At 40.5% G+C, this 13218-nt stretch overlaps 1 protein-coding gene across 4 annotated transcripts in view; it reads right to left on the bottom strand.

Annotated features, from left to right (window-relative positions):
- Positions 1-13218, bottom strand: part of AATF (apoptosis antagonizing transcription factor) — a 119860-nt gene that overhangs the window by 45558 nt on the left and 61084 nt on the right. For all 4 annotated transcript variants that reach the window (XM_012445474.2, XM_012445476.2, XM_064378443.1 and 1 more), the window contains exon 9: positions 418-485. In XM_012445474.2, the coding sequence (XP_012300897.2) occupies positions 418-485 (68 nt within the window). The remainder of the gene's footprint in view (positions 1-417; positions 486-13218) is intronic.

The following is a 13218-nucleotide window of genomic DNA, read 5'->3' as shown; positions in this document are numbered from 1 at the left end:
TCTAAATTAGGGCAGACTCTAACAAAGCAGATTCGACTGAGAGCAAGGAACCTGTTGTGCAAAGTGCCATGTTCTGATAGCCGAGAGCACACATTTGGGTGGCTGCTTTGTATCCACTGGTCAACAGATTGATATGGATACAATCACAACGCAAACCAGGGAGCAAAGAGTGTAAGAAAAACTCTGGAAAACAAACTCTACAAACAAACACATAGGTGTTTTATAATTCCTTTTCAAATTGCACTTAAGGCAATGTAGGGTAAACAGTTGGTCACATTGTCTTTCTAGCTCTTATTATCTTGCTTAACTTCAGTAATTATAGGATCAATCCTTGCTTTGCAGGTACAATTAAAGGGACTCAAGAGGAGAAACTATTATATTGGCTGTTTGCATGAACAGAAAGCATATCTAGATTACCTTCCCATGGCCACCTGATCGTTGGGATCCAAGGAGCTGGTTTTTCGTTCTATGAGTTCTCGAAGGAGCTAGGGGAAAAAGGAAAGCAACAGATTTATTTATCATCTTCCAGTACAACTGACTTTAAAAGGGGACAGAAGGAATTCCGAATGGCATAGTGACAGCTCTAAAACTACAATCAATAAGGGACAACCCAATGGCAAGAGCATTACTGAATTCCCATCAACCCTTTCATATTTATATATCTTTAAAAAGGTGGCTATAGCGGTAGCCGAGAACAGAAGCCCATTTGGAAGACTTATTGTACTGCAGTTCAATTCAAATAGATCGATAAGTGTGCAACATTCCCTTCATTTTTTTTTTTTTTTTTTGAGACGGACTCTCACTCTGTCACCCAGACTGGAGTGCAGTGGTGCAATCTCGGCTCACTGCAACCTCCGCCTCCTGGGTTCAGGCAATTCTCCTGCCTCAGCCTCCCGAGTAGCTGGGGCTACAGGCACGTGCCACTATGCCTGGCTAATCTTTTGTATTTTTAGAAGAGATGGTGTTTCACCGTGTTAGCCAGGATGGTCTCGATCTCCTGACCTCGTGATCTGCCCACCTCGGCCTCCCAAAGTGCTGAGATTATAGGCATGAGCCTCCACGCCCAGCCCCCTTCATTGTTTTTATAATTAGCTTTGTCTACTCCATCGATAATAATGGAGAATCTTTAAAAGGTCAGGTGGGAAGGCTGTGTGGCGAAAAGGGAAAAATGCACCAGCTTCTCACCAATAGGATAATGGCGCAAGGTTAACTTCTGAACTATAACCTCCAGCAGTCAAGAAGGTCTTCCTCAGGCAAAAAAACTTTATTGCATATAATTAAAAGTGTGGGCATCATCCTCTTGTTTTCCATAGCTGCTACTCTATCAAGCTTGCTATTAAGTGATTTAGCTACTACATATGTTACCAACACATTCATAGACACAACAATTTTAAGAGGGAACCTACAGAAAGTGATTTGTGTATACTGAAAATATATGACAGAGGACTAGTCTCTCATCCCATGTAATTAACTCCATAGGAATGATTCTAAATGACTCTCCTACTGTCATCTTAATCCTGACTCCACTGCACCCAGTTGAAATCTACATCTGTACCTTTCATACAGACTTAAGAATCTGCACTGGATCTTAAAGTCCTGGGTGAAGAGAAGCAATGGATTTTAAAGTTAAACACTAAAGAAGAAGAATTCTAAATTACTATAATAAAACTACAAGTGCTATCTAGGGAGAAAGAGAAATAGAGATTAAAATTCCAAAAACCTTCTGAGAGAAATTTCGGAGAAGACACTAAGATAAACTAGTTCTGCTAATCATCTGACAATAATACAGGCTTGATCCGAAAACTTGTTTCTTCATAAAAATTAGCAATTATTTTGTCGGTGAGGTATGGTGGCAATAGAGATATTTCACCAAATCAAATAGCTGAAGCCTGTGAGAAGATGAAGAAAGAGGAATAAATTCCTCTGAAGGCAGGTCTCTTTCTAATTTCATTTGTTTATGTAAGTAGGCACTGGAAGAAGTAAAACAAATTTATAAAAATATTCATTTCCAAAAGATGAATCTCTATTGCAAAAGGGAAAAAGATATCTCAACTGCAATTAGAAAACCTCCCATGATGTTTTTTCATTTGCTTATTTTGGACATTATTACCACAGCAATTATGTTTAAGAATGCAGGGACCAGAAGCGGCTGGTTTTATTATCACTAGAAAACAGCAAGCTATTTCTCTACCCTGTTTATCTGATTGATTCCCAACATCTTTCTGGCAGCCAATCTATCAGTTTATCTCTCCTACTTCATCACAGTCACTTCTGGCAGCTAAATACAAGATCCAAATCCAGTGTTACACAGACATATGACACAGTAAACCTATGTAACACTGCTGCTGTGTAAACAGCTGCCCTTAAGGCTAAGCAGAAATGGGCTTCTGGTTCCTAGTCAATCAATATTCTGTCAAAAGCAAGGAGTAGGGGGAGTGAGGGGGAGTGGTTAATAATAATAAAGAAGAAGAAAAAGAAGAGAAAGAAAAATAAAAAGGAAGGAAAATAATGGAATAAGTGCATTTCATTGACCTTACCTTGTTCGAGCCATGCAAGAGATTACAACAACCATTCCTGGTTTTCCTAATCATCTCAGATCCCTTGAGACTGGGCAGTCAGGGTCACTGGGGAGCAAGCACTCATGGAAGGCTGCCCCAGCAACACAGGGCTGACTCTCGGGAAGACAGCCTCATAGGCCCTTGCCGAAGGCTGGAAATTGGAGCTCACAAGTGGATCTATTACACTTGCAGTGGTCTCTGCAATTCAAACACCAAGTTGGTGTAGCATTTACTTTCAAGCACTTCGTGTACTATACATATTCTGAGCTACGTTTTCACACACAAGTGCTTTGCATGACTATTCCTAGTCATTCATGACTTGAAAGATTGTTTTATTGGTCTATCTGGCTAGGTCAAGTTTATTCAGTACAATATTTCAGAAGATTCTGTTGTGTCCACGGTTAGAAAAAGAAAGCTACAACAAAAAATACAGTTAAACAAATGATTCCCATGGCTATTACTATTTCCCACAGCTACCACTATCACTGGGTTTAAATTTAATTAGAAAATTGTTTTCAAAAAACTCACTTACAAAAAAAAGCTTTGGGGATACTGGCTGAAGAATTTGATTTTACTTCCGATTTTAATTTGTATAGCTTTAACTTTACAAATAAACTTTTCTACTAAAATTCAAGTTTCTGTTACAATTATTAGAGATTTTTATTTCAACAATGATGATTTAGTATTTGTAATAATTTTCTATGTGATTTGGAAAATGAAGAGAGAAAGAAAATGTTTTTGCTCTAGTCCGTTAAAATTCCTCTGGATAATCAATTCAGAAAGGGTTAATTATACCTCTAGTTCTAGGGGAAAATCATAGATACAGATAGGTTTTCAGGTTGGCCACAGAAAGCTATGTAACCCATACCAATATACAAGAGGAAAAGCACTAATAGTACTATTCAGCATCCAATCAACATTTATAATATTTACACTAGAAAAAATGCACCCTAGAAACAGCTAACAGCTAAAAATGGCAGATTGAACACATTAGTTTATCTCTTCTCAACCCCTCTAAGAGACAGCTGAAGAATAAAATAAATATTAACCCACAAGAAAAAAGAGAAAGGGAGAGCTAATGAGTGCATATTTTCATAAATTTTTCCAAGACAGTAAGAAGATGGAGGAGTTATCACCCAAATGCCCAGAGTGAATAAAGGTGAAGATGAAGACAACTGTATTAGGCCACAGAATTCCTGTGCGGATCAGCTCTCTGGCAGCTACCATGCAAGGTGGGAAAAAGAGAAGGAGCAGAACCACTTGGGCTTTCTCCATTATCCCACAGAGCCAAGTGACAACCACCTCTACCACCTCCCTCCCCTTGCTGAGAGAAAAGAAATTTTATTCTTTGGAAAAACTGAACTACAGAAGGTCCAGAGTAGAGGGTACCAGGCAAAGAAGCCCGGAATGAGGTACAAGGGAAAAGCTCTATGTTAATCTCTAAAACACCTCCCTTTCACCCATCTTATTTGTAGAAAGCTAACAGCCCATGCTATAATTTCCTAGGCAGGAAAGCAGAGGAGTCTTTTCTAGAAGAAACTGAATGGTGGCTGCTCCCCCACCCCCAAAATGAGATTTCGAAGTTGCTATGGTCTTCTGCATGTGTCCCCCAAAATCCATACATTGAAAGCTTAATCCCCAATGCAACAGTGTTGGAAGGTGACTGAGTGACGCAGGCTCTGCCCTCGTGGATGGGATTAGGCATTCCTCTAAAAGGGCCTGATAGAGATAGTCTGTCCTTTTTGCCCTTCCACCTTCTCCTATGTGAATTCCCTTAGGAGAATTCAGCACCAAGGCACCATCTTGGAAGCAGAGAGCAGCCCTCACCAGACAATAGAAACTGCAGAAACTGCCAGCTCCTTGTTCTTGGACTTTACAGCCTCCAGAACTGTGAGAAATAAATTTCTGTTGTTTTAAAATTACCCAGTCTGTGATATTTTGCTATAGCAGCACAAACAAATAGACATATAGAAAACTAAGCAAACAAATACAAATTCTGACATCCATGGCTACTTTAACAAAGAGGTCAATTTACCACATAATTATATTTAAAGAAGCCAAAACTCTCCCCAGCTTTCAGAGATTCCAAATAATAAACTTTAATGCTTTATTCTTAAATATGAACAGACAGTTAAGGATCACCTGCATTTGAGGGAATCCTCATGCACAGACCAAGCAAATGGAAAAAGAGACTCGAGGAAGCAACGCAGAGAACAAAATAAATGCTTAAAAAGGAGGAAAAAAGCCCCAAAACTTACAATGAATACCCCAGAGGAGTGGAAGAGGGTATACTCTGATAAGAGCAGGATACTGTGAAAAACAACTAAAATGGGAAAATAAACACTAAATAGAAAATTTTTTTAAATCCAACAGAACTTAAATGAATGAAAATCTCTGATAAAACAAAAAGAAAACCAAAAGGCAACAAGATAATATCTTCTTGCTTTTTTGCAAGACAAGACAAAAATTTAGAGGATAATCCAGAAAGTCAAATATCTAACTAACAAAGGCTGGGAGAAAATGTTTGGAGTAATACCGAAAATCTTCCAAAATCAAAGAAAGAATAGGAATGCACCTGCAAAGACCTAGTGCAACAAATAAAAAAAGGGCCTTTGTCAAGATAAATCGTCATGAAATGCAGATTACCAGGAGGAAAGAGGAGATCCTAAGCAGTTAAAGAAAAAATAGGTTACATATAAAGAGGGTGACCATATGTCCCAGTTTACCCAAGAAAGTCCTGGTTTGTACCTGTTTTCCTAATATGCTGTCAGGCTAGCACCTTACATGTTCCATTTTTGATAACAAATTATACGGTCACCTTACATATTAAAGAATGAAGATCTAAATGGGAAAAGACAAGTCAACAGCAAGAGCAGATAGCACAGGACAGCAAGTACCTTCAAAATTCTATGGAAAATGACTTCCAGACTCAGATTCCATATACAGCCTTGTTACTGTTATTATTATTATTAAGACAGTCTTACTCTGTCACCCAGGCTGGAGCACAGTGGTGCAATCTCAGCTCATTGCAACCTCCGCCTCCTCAGCCAAATTATTGACCAAGTATAATGAGAGTTACATAAATGCATTTTTCAAACATGTAAGGACTCAACAGTTTACTTTCTAGGTACTCTTTCACAGGAAGACGTACTTCAGTAAATGAGTATACAAAAATCAAGACATAAGATATTAGAAAAGAGAAATCTAACTAGGAAAGAAGCAAAGGCAAGTCCAAGGAATACAGCCAGCAGGCCTGCTGTGCAGCCATACCAGAAGAGTCCAGAGAGCTCTAGGTTGAGGTCTCCAAGGGGGAAAAAAAGTAGGAAGGAGGTGCAAAAGGATAGGTTATTTTATATATTCAAGGCATGTGGAGTATATAGGGAAAAACAGCAATAGTCAACACAGAAAACTAAGCAAATCTTTTAAAAGCAGGCATTATTAACTCTAGGAAAAAACAAATTTGTAAGAAAAACGTAATCATAATATAGCACTTGTTCCTATAGTTGGGATGTTTGTCCCCTGCAAAGCTCGTGTTGAAATTTGCTCTCAATGTTGTCTGGGCCGTGCATAGATGAACGTCCTCCCTTGGTTGTGGGAAGTGAGTTCCCACTTATTAGAGCCCAGGAGCTGGCTGTTGAAAAGAGCCTGGCGTGTCTCAGTCCTCTAGCCTCCTCTCTTGCCACGTGATCTCTGCACATGCCAGCTCCCCTCCACCTTCCTTCATGAACAGAAGCAGCCTGAGGCTTCCACCAGAAGCCCAATTTTCCCAGTAGCAGAAGAGTGAGCCAATGAGACCTTTTTTCCTAAAAAAATTACCCATTCTCAGGTATTCCTTTATAGCAATGCAGAACAGACTAAGACACTTGAGAACAACATTAACTTAGTAATAATTATGTAAACACTGACTGATAACTATTCTAGCAGGTGTGATACATTCTCATTGAAGCTTTGATTTGCATTTCCCTTATGGCTAATGATGCAGAGCATCTTCCTGTGCTTACTGGCCATTTCTGTATTCAGATCCTTTACCCATTTTAAAATGAGGTTATTTGTCTTTTTGTTATTGAGTTGTAAGAGTTCTTTATATATTCTGGATACCAGTCCCTTATTCACTTCCCTCCTGTAATGTCTTTTCACTTTCTTGATAGTATCACTTGAAGCGGAAAAGTTTTTAATTTTGATGCAGTCCAATTTTTTCTTTTGTCATTTGTGTTTTGATTTGTAATCTAAGAAACCATTGTCTAACCCAAGGTCATGAAGCTTTACTCCTATGTTTTCTTCTAAGAGGTTTATAATTAACAGTGTAGCTCTTGTATTTAGGTCTATGATCCAATTTGAGTTAATTTTTGTATATAGTGTAAGGTAGGGGTCCAATTTCATTCTTTTCATGTGGATATCCAATAACACCATTTGTTGAAAAGACTATTCCCCACTGAGTTGTCTTGGCACCCTTGTTGAAAAACCAAGTAATTTTAAAAGCTTTTGGCTTTATAACCACATATTCCTTGGCTTTTTGAATTTGTCACCCAGAGTTATTGATACCTACTTTTTAGGCTTCCACAGTTCATAGCCACCGATGCTTGAGATGGAAAAAGCTTGGAGCAACCCTCTATCGAACTTACTTGGGCTAGCTGAGACAGGATTCCTCAAATTTCCTCACTGGGAGATACAAAAGCAGACTCAAAGGATTGGGTTTACTCCTCCTGTGAATTCCCTCTCTCTTCCACAAGAATTTTTAGTGAAAATATAACTACTTTTGCTCTGTCTCCTGCCTTACTACCTTTTTTGGTTCTCAGCTCCCTAGTCTTTCAAATCATCCCCAAAAGGGCTGGGTCTGGTGGCTCACACCTGTAACCCCAGCACTCTGGGAGGCCGAGGTAGGCAGATCACTTGAAACCAGAAGTTCGAGATCAGCCTGGCCAAAATGGCAAAACTCCGTCTCTACTAAAAATACAAAAAAATTAGCTGGGGGTGGTGGCGCATGACTGTAATCCCAGCTACTAGGGAGGCTGAGGCAGGAGAAATCACTTGAACCTGGAAGATGGAGGTTGCCGTCAGCCGAGATTGCACTATTGCACTCCAGTCTGGGCAACAGTGTGAGACTCTGTCTCCAAAAAAAAAACTATCCCAGAAAGAAGTCACTTGCAACTTTTATATACCACATTTGAGGCATACAAAAAATAAACTGCATATACTATAATTTCAAATAGTTCGGAAGGAATTACTATACATGCCTATAGTACAAATTGGCACAAAATTACCCACTCCCCAACTATATGTCCCCTTTCCACGTTGCCCACTCACTCCTAAACCAACAACTCCACTATCTAATGTTTCTGCTTCCATTTTCTACTGAAACAACCTGTGCTAAGGTCTGGAGATCTCCATGTCTAGTGGGCACCTGGCACTACTCGTCCTATTAGACATCTTGAAGCAGCAAATGACACTGGATGTTCTCCCCTCACCGAAACACTCCTTTCTTGGCATCGGTGAGGCACCTCCTGGCTTTGCTCCGCATTCAGCCGGCCCCTCTAGCCAGCCATTAAATACCACCACTCCTCACGACTCAGTTCCAATCTTCCTTTTCTTCTCACTCTACAGGCTTTCCCCCAAGAACATCCTTCTCTTCTCAAGGCTTCAATTACCTAAGAGTTATCCCTGGAAATTCCTCTTCCCTTATACCCAATATCTCATCTATCTCAAGTCTTATATTCACAAATTTGTCCACTTTTCTCCATCTCCACTGCCTCCACCCAGTATAAGATACTATCATCTTTGTTCACCCCATACATATATTTTTTGTTTGAGGTGGAGTCTCGCTCTGTCACCCAGCCTGGAATGCAGTGGTGCGATCTCTGCTCACTGCAACCTCTGCTTCCCAGTTTCCGGTAATTCTCCCACCTGAGCCTCCCGAGTAGCTGCGATTATAGGCATGCAGCACCACGCCCCCACTAATTTTTGTATTTTTAGTAGAGACAGGGTCTCTCCACGTTGGCCAGGCTGGTCTCAAACTCCTGACCTCAGGTGATCTGCTCGCCTCGGCCTCCTAAAGTGCTGGGATTACAGGCGTGAGTCACTGTACCTGGCCCACATACATATTTTTTGAGTATACTGGAGACATGGTCTCACCTGAGGCAGTATAATGATTTACTCTTGTCCCTCCTCCATTTTTGTCTCCTCATTGTACTCAGAGTAGTATTTTCAAAAAGCAAATGTGTCAGGACATTTAACAGGGTACCGCCAGGCCCCTTGTCTACCTCTCCAACCTAACCCACCTCCGCCTCTGGGCTGCAGTCCCACCAGGCTTCATCCTGTATGTGAAATGCTCTAGGGCCCTTGCACCAGAGGCTGTTTTTGCACATGCGCTGCCAGAACAGGCCTCCCTAGCCACTGACCTCCCACGCCTCCTCCTCCATTCATTTGTTAAATCTAAACCTTTCTTAACCACAGCTACACTCACATGCAGGCCCCATACCTTTGTTGTTCTTACTGTATACGGTACTCAGGGACTCCTTGATTAACGTCTCCTTCCTCCGTTGCCGACTGTGTGCTGTGTGAGAGCAGAGACTACATCTGAATACAATCACCACTCTAGCCCCTGCAGGGGCCCCTTGAAGGAGCTCCATATATACACAGAGGGGAAAACAATTATTGCTGAGAGAAAATGCCAAGTTTGTGTTTGCTTTGTCATTTCCCTGGCCACACGTACATACCTTTTCAGTGCTTTTACACGAAAGGAATTAATATACAATAACCTGGCTCTAATCCAGGGCACCATTATCTACCTAGGAATAGAGAAGCCTATCTGTTTTTGGCAGTTGTTTTTGAACTGTCTTTGTCATTGCCGTTTTCAATGATATGACTACACTATTCTCCTTCTCACATGTCTTACATAGGCCAGATGGCCTACACAACAAATACACAGAATGGCCTATTTAACAAACCTGGATGGTTTTACGTAGATGAGAATTAGCCTCTTTTTAACCATTCCGAGAGTACTTGAATTTAAAACAAAAAAACCATTTAACTGGGGCTGGGTACGGTGGCTCACGCCTGTAATCCTAACACTTTGGGAGGCCGAGGTGGGTGTATCATCTGAGGACAAGAGTTCAAGACCAGCCTGGCCAACATGGTGAAACTCAGTCTCTACTAAAAATACAAAAAAAAAAAAAAAAAAAAAAATTAGCCAGGTGTGATAGCACATACCTGTAACCTCAGCTAGGTGGGAGGCTGAGGCAGGAGAATCACTTGAACCTCAAAGGCAGAGGCTGCAGTGAGCTGAGATTGTACCACTGCACTCCAGCCTGGGCAACAAGAGCAAAACTCCGTCTCAAAAAAAAAAAAACAAAAAAACACACACACCATTTAACTATGTAAACTCATTCTTTGACTATTAAAATGATATAGATCTATGCTCCCTCTTGTATCTCATTTCTTAAAGGAAAGAGCTGGTTCTTTACAGGAAAAGAGGGCAAGTTACATCTTTGGTGCTTCCTCTACACTCCCCACAACTCTTAACCTTTTCTGTAGTCTCTTTAAGTTGGGCCTTTTTTTTTTTTTTTCCTGAGATAGAGTCTCGCTCTGTGCAGTAGCACGATCTCAACTCACTGCAACCTCCACCTCCTGGGTTCAACTGATTCTCCTACTTCAGCAACCTGAGTAGCTGGGATTACAGGTGTGTACTACCACACCCAGCTAATTTTTGTATTTTTAGTAGAGACGGGGTTTCACCATGTTAGTCAGGCTGGTCTCAAACTCCTGACCTTGTGATCCACCCGCCTCAGCCTCCCAAAATGCTGAGTTTACAGGTGTGCGTATTGGTCCTTTTACTGCAAGACGTATGTCTTCACATCTGTCTAATAAAGGTCTGAATTAATTTCAGTTACAGTGTGTATGGTTTTAGAGACGGGGCCTTGCTTTGTCGCCCAAGCTGGAATGCAGTGGCATGATCATAGCTCACTGTGCCCTCGACCTCCCAAGCTCCCACCTTAGCATTCTGGGTAGCGAGGACTACAGGCATGCATGCATGCCCAGCTAATTTTTTCTAGGTTTTGTAGAGATGGAGTCTCACTATATTGTCATGGCTGGTCTTGAACTCTTGGCCTCAAGTGATCTTCCTGCATCAGCCTTCCACAGTGCTGGGATTATAGGCATGAGCCACTATACCCAGCCTAGTTACAGGGCTTTCTATTTAAATATCTTTTATTTATGAAATAGGCTTGTCAAATACCAGGTACAAGTTTCCATCTCCCACTCTCTAAGATCTAATGCTTCTAGGTATCAGTTTTCACTTATGTGAAGTGTGTGCTGCACAGTTTAAGTGTAACTATCTGCCAAAGAGTCTGACTTACCTATCTTGAATTCCAGCTCTGCCCCTTACTACCTGTGTAGTTTCAGACAAGTTTCTTGAACTCCCTGAGATTCAGTTTCCTCATCTTATAAAATGGTAATTATAGCTCATAAAGTTGTTTTGGGAATTAAGAAGATGATAAAAGTAAAGCACTCACCAAAACATAAGTATTCAATAAACAGAAATATTGTGAACATCAGATCATGCTCATAGATAATCCCTAAACCCCATTTAGGTTAAAATAAATCGTCTTCTGCAGCTAAATCACCACAGCTGCTAACAATCAACAAGTACACTAATTCAATTTTCCTTTCTACTAATTTTCAAAAGTAGTTAACAAATAAGATGTGTAACAAGTAAGAATGAAAGGATAAAAATGTAACAAGTATAGAAAATCCACAAAAATGGTAAGTCATACATTGAAAAAGTATGCTATTGGTTGTAGAACTTTTCCAAACTAGGCCATGATAAATTGGAGCAAAAGTCATCCTCTCCCTTACCATTTATTCTATTTGAACTACCTGCGATTCCCTTTCCCTGACCTTCAGCTCCCCCAAAATCCCCTGATCACCCAATTCCTTTATGTAGAAGGCGTTCTCCCAAACTCAGAATATCTAAAATGCTGGATATCCTTCTTTGAAAGCCCAGATCAAATACCATGTCCTCTTCCCTGGAGCCTTTTCTAATTCCCTGAAACTATTATTTTTGTCCCTCTTCTGAATTCTTCAATACACCCTCACCAAGCATTCTGGTTATTTATGCTTATAACCAGACAAGATATAGGTTTACATGTTACTGATATTTACAACCAGATAAGATAATAATCAAGCATTCTGGTTATTATGCTTATAACGTCATCTGGTTTGCTTGACTATAAGCTTCTTGCAGGCAGGGGATATGTCTAAGGCAAACTCTCACCCCTAATACCTGGAACTCCAACACTGCCTTTGCATACAGTGATTATTCAATAATATTTCTAAGGGCTGGGCACACTGGCTCATGCCTGTAATCTCAACACTTTGGAAGGCTGAGGGAGGAGGACTGCTTGAGGCCAGCAGTTTGAGACCAGCCTGGGCAATGTAGTGAGACCCTGCCTCTAAAAAAAAAAAAAATTTTTTTTTTAATTAGCCAGGTGTGGTGGCTAGGTAGTCCTAGCTACTTAGGAGGCTGAGATGGAAAGACAGCATGAACACAGGAATGTGAGGTTGCAGTGAGCTATGACTGCACCACTACAGTCCAGCCTGGGTGACAGAGCGAGATCCTATCTCAAAATAATATTCCTAAAATCAAAGAGTCAAGTAGTGATCAGTCTTCTAGATCTTGTCAACAAGCATGAAAAGCAGCCACCTTTTGCAAGGGGAAGTGCAATATTTACAAGAACAATACAGGGAAGAATGAAAGGAAATTATGATGTGCAAATAAAGTCTAAGAAGCATCTTAATACTAAAGTTACAAATAGTTCACTTTTGGTTACTCAAATAAGAGACTGTATAGCCAGAGGCTACCACTGAAGAAGTCAGCCTAATTCTGCCTCATTGCCCTTGGTCTTTAAGGATTTGATTAGTTTTTCCACTTTTTGATTCCAAGTTGCAGCATGCCTCCACTCGGGAGCTAGCGCTAAGGCCTGTGATTTGGAAGGAATGATACATTCATTCATTGAATAAAGCAGTACTGTTTTCTCAGCAAAAGCCCTAAAATACTTCAAAGGCCATAATATTTCACTAAGCTTGGCCATTTGGGTTAAAATTTATTAGTCAACACAGAAAACTTTCTCATCAGACCCCATATATTCCATTAGGCATGATATATAATGTCTCCCAATGTCTAATTATTAACTAGAAGTGTAAGTAAATCACTCTTAGTATTAGGCCCTGATGAGTGAAGACAGAGTAAGAATTAAGCAATTCGAATGCTAAAGAACTGCTTGCCAATTTGCTTTTCTGTTTCCAACAAATAAAAGGAATTTTACAAGGACTAAGTGACTGACTTATGCTGTTCTTTTTTTTTTTTTTGAGATGAAGTTTTGCCCAGGCTAGAGTGCAATGGTGTGGAGTGCAATGGTATGATCTCAGCTCAACTGCAACCGCAGCCTCTTGGGTTCAAGCGATTCTCCTGACTCAGCCTCCTTAGTAGCTGGGATTATAGGCAGGCACCATTACAGCCAGCTAATTTTGTATTTTTAGTAGTGACACAGTTTCACCATGTTGGTCAGGCTGGTCTCAAACAGCTGATCCACCTGCCTTGGCCTCCCAAAGTGCTGGGATTACAGGCAACAGCCATTGGCCCCCCCCCCTTTTTTTTTTTTTTTAA

This window comes from Aotus nancymaae, unplaced genomic scaffold, assembly GCF_030222135.1.
Source record: "Aotus nancymaae isolate 86718 unplaced genomic scaffold, 86718_ANA_hifiasm-v0.15.2.pri h1tg000018l, whole genome shotgun sequence".
NCBI lineage: Eukaryota > Metazoa > Chordata > Mammalia > Primates > Aotidae > Aotus > Aotus nancymaae.
The sequence above is the reverse complement of the archived record's forward strand: the minus strand, read 5'-3'. Positions and strand labels throughout refer to the sequence as shown.